General features: G+C 36.1%; 1 protein-coding gene across 1 annotated transcript; it reads left to right on the forward strand.

Moving 5' to 3' along the window:
• The first annotated feature begins 1,192 nt into the window (after positions 1–1,192).
• LOC148614508 (uncharacterized) lies at positions 1,193–1,882 on the forward strand. Its single transcript, XM_088590451.1, has one exon. It carries the CDS (start codon positions 1,193–1,195, stop codon positions 1,880–1,882), a length of 690 nt encoding a protein of 229 aa, XP_088446577.1.
• Positions 1,883–6,979: the final 5,097 nt, after the last annotated feature.

Here is a 6,979-nt window from a genome sequence, read left to right on the forward strand (position 1 = left end):
GCAACCAGTAATACTGAGTAAGGATCCAACTTGTTTCGTGATTTACCGTCTATATATTGGATTCCCAAACTCCATAAGAATCCATGCATACAACGTTACATAGCTGGATCTGCAAAATGTACCACCAAACCTTTCAAAACTTTTAACTTCTATACTCACAGCTTGCAGTCCTACACCAACACTTGTTACTCTCGTAGTGGAATTAATTCAATGTGGATCCTGAAAAATTCGAAAGATCTTTTGGAGACAATCAGTACAAGACTATTATTAGAATATTATAGCATTAAAAATATGAATTTTCAACACTGTATACTTCTGTTCCCCATACTTAGTTAAAATCCCGACTTAAAAACATTATACATAGTTGTTTTTCAAAAAACGATGGTACAATTAGATACAAATATATAGTTCTTGGTAGAGATTCTCATACTTTGTAAGAAATAATTTCAAATCATCTTCCTAATATACAGAAGATGTTTACAAAATGCTGGAATTTTTAAACGGCAACATATTTGTCCAATGTGGTGGACGCGTTTTTCAACAAGCGGTCGGCATTCCAATTGGAACAAATTGTGCTCCCCTACTTGCTGATCTGATCTGGAAGAAAGAATGTCGTTTAGCTAGATCCTTTAATCTCAATTTCCGCTATACAGATGTTGTATGATCTTTAAAGAATCCTAATTTCGGGGATTTAATACACTGCATCTGCCCTAAAGAATTTGAAAGAAAGGATACTACAGACACTGGGAAGTCAAACATATCACTGTTGAACGTGGAGGGAAAGATCTGCCTCGCAATTTTAGCCAGGAGAATGAACAATTACACGCTTGGGAACCAGTGTATTGACATCGCAGTACAGAAAGGAGGAGTACCAGGTGTATCAGATGCATAGAGCACACAAGTATATTGACACAGATAATACAAGAAGCAAAGAAATTAAAGGGAGAACTTGCTGTCATCTAGTTAGATTTAACAAATGTCTACGGGACAGTTCCACACAAGCTAGTAGAGTTGACATGCACTTGAAAGATACCATGTACCAGGAAAAACAAGAGCATTATTGCGAGATTACTTTTACCATCTTCTGCTGAGATTTACAGTCCAGGGTTTTACAACAGCATGGCAACGCCTGAAGGTTAGAATAGTCACAGTGTGCACAATATCAGTTATCCTATTTTCAGCAGCTATGAATATGATAGTTAAATCAGTAGAGAAGAAGAGCAGAGGGCCATGGATGAAGTCAGGAGTGCGTCAACCATCAGGAAGAGCATTTATGGATGACATGACAGTTACAACAAAAATAGTCATCGAAGCCAAGTGGACACTACAAGAACTGAAATCAGCCATCACTTGGTCAAGAATGAAAGTGAAACCAAGTAAATCTAGAAGTCTGGTGATCAAGAACGGAAAGGTGACCGAAGGAAGATTCAAAACAAGCAACGATATAATACCAACAGTCTCAGAGAAACCTGTGAAATGTTTGGGGAAGTTCCTCAACGACTCACTTACAGACAGGCAGAATGTAAGGGAAATTTGTACCCAGCTAGACAATTGGCTGAAGCCAGTTAATAAAAGTGGACTACCTAGAAAACACAAAGCATGGGTTTATCAACACGGAATACTACCTCGTTTGCTTTGGCCACTACTGGTGTATGATGTACCAATGACCACGGTTGAAGGAATGGAGACAACAGCAAACAGCTATTTAAGGAGATGGCTTGGTGTACCAAGAAGTTTCAGCAGTATTGGATTATATAGTTCGGGGTCAAAATTACAGCTACCTCTTAAATCCATCACAGAAGAGTTCAAGGTGACCACAGTACGGCAAAATATGATGCTACAAGACTGCAAGGATGTGAAAGTACGAAAGGAAGCTGGTTAAACTGGGCAGGCACAAGACAAGAGAAGCTAGGATGGAACGATATATGGAAGATGGAACCAGATAGACTGCAGTTTAAGCTGAAATCAGTGTATGACGTCCTTCCAAGTCCTACTAACCTTGCAACTTGGGGACTAACAGAAGATCCAAAGTGTGTATCCTGTGGTAAGTCAGCATATCTAGAACACATACTATCAGCATGCTCAGAGTCATTGAAAGATGGAAGGTACACTTGAAGACACGACAAAGTATTAGCAGTATTGGCTGACACCTTGGAGAGAAATATAAAGAAGCCAATGAAAACGAAAGGAAGCTTGTAATTTGTCAACTATGTGAAGGAAAGAGAGACAGTACACAGAGCTGGTGTTGATGGAAGTGGTCTATCAGGGACAGGAACAGATTGGCAGATGAGGGTAGACCTGAGACAGAGAATGGAGTTTCCAATAGAAATAGCAGTTACAAATAAGAGGCCTGATATTGTCATCTGGTCAGCGTCAAGAAAGCTGGCAATGCTTCTAGAACTAATTGTGCCATAGGCAGCCAGAAATTCAGACGCATATGAGAGGAAGAACCTGAAGTACCAAGAGCTAGTGAAGGACTGTCAACAGAATGGATGGAAGATCTGGTTCTTCGCTGTAGAAGTGGAATGCAGAGGTTTTGTTGGACAGTCCATGTGGAGAGCACTCAGAGCCATGGGGATTAATGGAGCAGCCAGAAGGAGATTGATAGGATGTCTGTAGTGTAGTCTGGTTGTGGTGAGGGAAGGCAGACAAATGGAAGACCATTAACTGAGATGAAGAGCCAAGTGGTTCCGTGCTGGGACTTGATCACCCAAATCGTTGCACCTCTGGAGGTTGTAGTGGACAGCGCCGAAACAGCCGAGTAAGGGGGATCCAACTGAAGACGGAGCCACGTATCATTCCACCAAGATGTATACAGGTAATCATATTTTGACCTACACTTAAAACTCGATGGTAAAGGAAAACTATTGACCAAACTTTACGACAAGCATGATGACTTTTCATTCAGAATTGTCAACTTTCCTGTCATCTTTGGCAACATCCCTTTAGCACCTGTGTGTTCATATCACAACTCATACGTTATGCCAGAGCTTGCCGAAACTACGCAGACTTTTTGTATAGGGCTAGAATTCTAACAAATAGGCATCTGGAACAGGGTTCTGTTGCTACAGGATTGAAATCATCACTACAGAAGTTTTATGGTCGTCGTCATGAACTCGTGGATCGTCACGGTGTATCCATCTGCACCATGAAAACTGATTTATTCAACGTGTCATAGTTTTCCTTTCCACTTTCCTCTACCCCGGACATTTTTATGAGCAACTCAGTGGGTGTTTCTAGAAAAATCAAAGGACGCTTACCCTACCGGTGCACCTGCTCCATGCTCCCAGTTTTTTTGGTTGATTCCGAGTTGCTCATTTGCTTTGTTACTTGGTATGTATGATTTCAGTTACTTTATGTTCTTTGTTGTGTATGTCTGTTTTCCATGTCCGGTCTTTGTACCTGGATTGCATTCTTTTGATTGCCGCTAGAATCTTGGTTCCCTTGATTACTATTTAACGAAAAAAAAATGTTAATAGCTCACACCTTAAAGTTTTATAAAGCTGTGAAGAAAAATAAATTTTTGTTAATGTATAATTGCAAAAGGCATGATTATTGTTTTAAAAAAATACCCATATTGACACTGAAAAAGAGGGGTGCCAGCCGGGGTTCACCAGGGAAAAAATGGATGCTAGGACTTTTTTGCCATATTTGTCAGTTTTATCTAGGGTATCATTTACCCTTTTTTGTCAATTTTACTCATGAAAAAGGCAAATTTTCTAATAGAAAGGATGTGTCAACCCCCTGCAACCCCTATAGATTCGCCACTCTTCAACTTCGTCCTCTTACAGGTTACACCTGCATCATAGAAGATAGATAATAACATCTGTCACTGTTTTATATTTCGGCTGCATTTAAATTGAAAACATAAATAGATTTGTTAAAAATTAATGACAAAATTGATTTTGAAAAAAGAGTTTTGTTTTAATATTTAAGCAACTCATAACATATGTACTCGTATGACGTGAAACTGAACAGTGAAGTAAGTACAGTACAAAAGCAAGTTTAGCAAACGTAGTGTCTCAGTTTAGAATTATTTGCTTGCATATATCTGGTTTAATTTGCTTTCTTGGTTTCAATATCGGATATGTGTTAAAAAATTGTTTTGGAATAATAATTTTATCGATAATAACCGGTAATTAATTAATTCTTGCAGTTTGTTTATACGGACCCAATTTTTACATCTGGTCGTGACGTATAACTGGCCTGGTGCTGTCAAATGCAAGTCATTTCGATTCTCTCTGTCAATTTGCTCTACACGAAGTCCGGCTACAAATCACAGGTACGAAAGTAACGGGTCAACTGTTAAATTACTCCATAGGTCGGAGATAGTGGTAATATATTGTCAGTGGACTACGAGCTTCTCCTTATTTCTGTAGCTTTATTTACAAATATAAAAACAAATTGGCCAAGATTAATGCATATGTTATATCGAAATTTGAATTCTTCAAACTCAAACATTTATTTATAATTACTTATAAATACATGCTTGAGATTGAATGATTCAAACTTAAATATAACACATAATTTGTTCAAATAAGTAGTCCAATGGTCTGCTAAAAAATGTGGCCTTCAATTTCGCTAAAGAAATTGTCGACCAGAAATTCTAACATGCATTTTAACAACATCAGATCAGAGTATTTATCATTAGAACCAGTGTGGTTTTTTTTCACAAATTCGTCTTCTTTTCTCTTTGTAACAGTAGATATATAAGCATATCTTCCCTGTTTTGTATAGAAACAAACTATTAAGGTATTTAAGGTAAATAAGATTACATATGATAAGACATTAGATTATCACGTAGTTGTGTGGTGTACAAGGCAGAAAAAAAAAGAAGTTTGTATACTTTTTTTAGGATAATACAAATATAAGGCTAGTAGAAAATGCAATTATTTAGCTCTTTTGGATATTCACATCATGCACCTCTAGTACTGTAATTAGGAGTTGTAAGGATCTGTGCGAGGCTACAAATGTATAATCGTAAAAATATGACAAATAAACTATCTGCTAGGGTTCTATAGACACCATGTACCATATAATAAAGACAAACTTAAACATGGACAAAAGACAATGCCAATACACATAACATGCAATTCACATACAAAGGTAGATAACTCTAGTTATCTCGTGTTAATTAAAATGAAAACAATTATTCTGCAAAGTCAATTCCATTTGAAATTAACCATTTATCTCTAAATGTATTTAACTAATATTCAATACTTTCAAGTCTACTTCTGGTAATGAATTTGTTTGCAAAATCGTATAATATATAACACATCATATCACTGATCTATACTCAGATCTCTCAAATGGACAATTACAAGTAAATTGTTAGACGAATAAGCAACACAGACAATACAAACAAAATACACATGTAAATAAACACACACTAACTGAACACAGTTTAAAGTTCATTTTTGTAGACAAAATTCAATTTTGTCCAATAGGTATGCAAATATTATAAAAAATATAAATAATTTGAATACAAAATCGACTTTTGTGACACAAATTTGACTTCTGTGACACAAAATTGACTTTTGTGACGCAAAATTGACCTTTGTTTTTTTATAAATTGCATGTAAAAATGATTTTGATATGACAGAATTCAATTTTGTAAACACAAAATTAAAATTTGTGACAAAATTTATTTTTGTCATAATATTTCTCAGTTTTGTATGCAAAGTAGTTCACAGAATTCAAACTAAATTGTTATAATAATTTGCTATAAATTTTGGTAATCTGAACTCATTTTTGTTTAGTAAAACAAAAAAGTATGTAATGCATCTATCAACAATTATAGTAGACATTTATGATATTTATTCATAGAAAATATCAAATTATATCAAATCCATATATACTACACAAACTTGCATCTGCATTAAGTCCAACGCTATAGACCACTCGGTCAACTTGGCTAGCTATAAAATATAGTGTTCATTAACCGAGTGATACTTCCTCGTATTAAAGTAAATCTAGAGCGTTAATACATGTATTATCGCATGAGGCGCGGATCCAAGGACTGGCGTGCAGGGCGTACGCCCCCCCTTTATATCGGTAAGAAAAAAAATTTCACCACAAGTTTCATCTCATAATTTTTTTTGTCTTGCTTTGCACGACATTTAATTCAATTAAAGCCCCTCTCCCACCCCTAAACTCAAATCCTGGATTCACCCCTGTAACAGGATAGCGTTTTCGATAGGACAACATCTGATGCTATAGGGGTAAGACAGATACAGCCAAACCAAGTAACTCTATAACAGGATATGGGTACTCCACCATCTTTTTTTAATAATTGCTAGTGTACTACCATATAGATATGGCTGATTTAATATATCGGTAGACTTTTTAAAAGCGGGATTCGAACCTATTCTCTATATTTGGTAACCATGAATGGAATTGCATTGCTAGCTAAATTTCCATTGGATTGGAACTATATTTTAAAATAGGTGAACAGGTCCATAATGATGTAGCCTATATGGGCTATATTTAGAACACACGCAACATTAAACGACCTTGTAATTATAGTTCTACTTCTACAATCTTCTGACCAACTTCAACAGCAAGGCTGTAAATTTACTGTCACTTTTCTCTGCGTACCCTATTTACAAAAATTTTAACTTGTGAATTTGAAAATTAACAATATGAGAGAGTTTAAAACTATATAAGTAGATGTTTAATTACTGTAAGGCTGTTTTGAATAACTCGACTGAGTCACTCATAACAATATGTTTACTGGTACACTGTTCCATAATTTGACGGTTCTTTGAAAGAAATATCGTTGCCTTACTTGCAACTGACACTGAGGAATTTGGAAGGATAATGAGTGTATGTTTCGGGACTATCTGAGAGGTGGAATTAACCGCGGTATGTGTTGGTGATGGCAACTATGGAATAATTGATTTTATATAAGGGACCGGTCATTATTTATCTCCAGGGGTTAGTCGGCAAATTGAAAAAATTATCCGTAAAAAATAATTGA

Source organism: Perna viridis, chromosome 6 (assembly GCF_037379345.1).
Source record: "Perna viridis isolate PV_CMFRI_1.1 ecotype Kerala chromosome 6, ASM3737934v1, whole genome shotgun sequence".
Classification (NCBI taxonomy): Eukaryota; Metazoa; Mollusca; class Bivalvia; order Mytilida; family Mytilidae; genus Perna; species Perna viridis.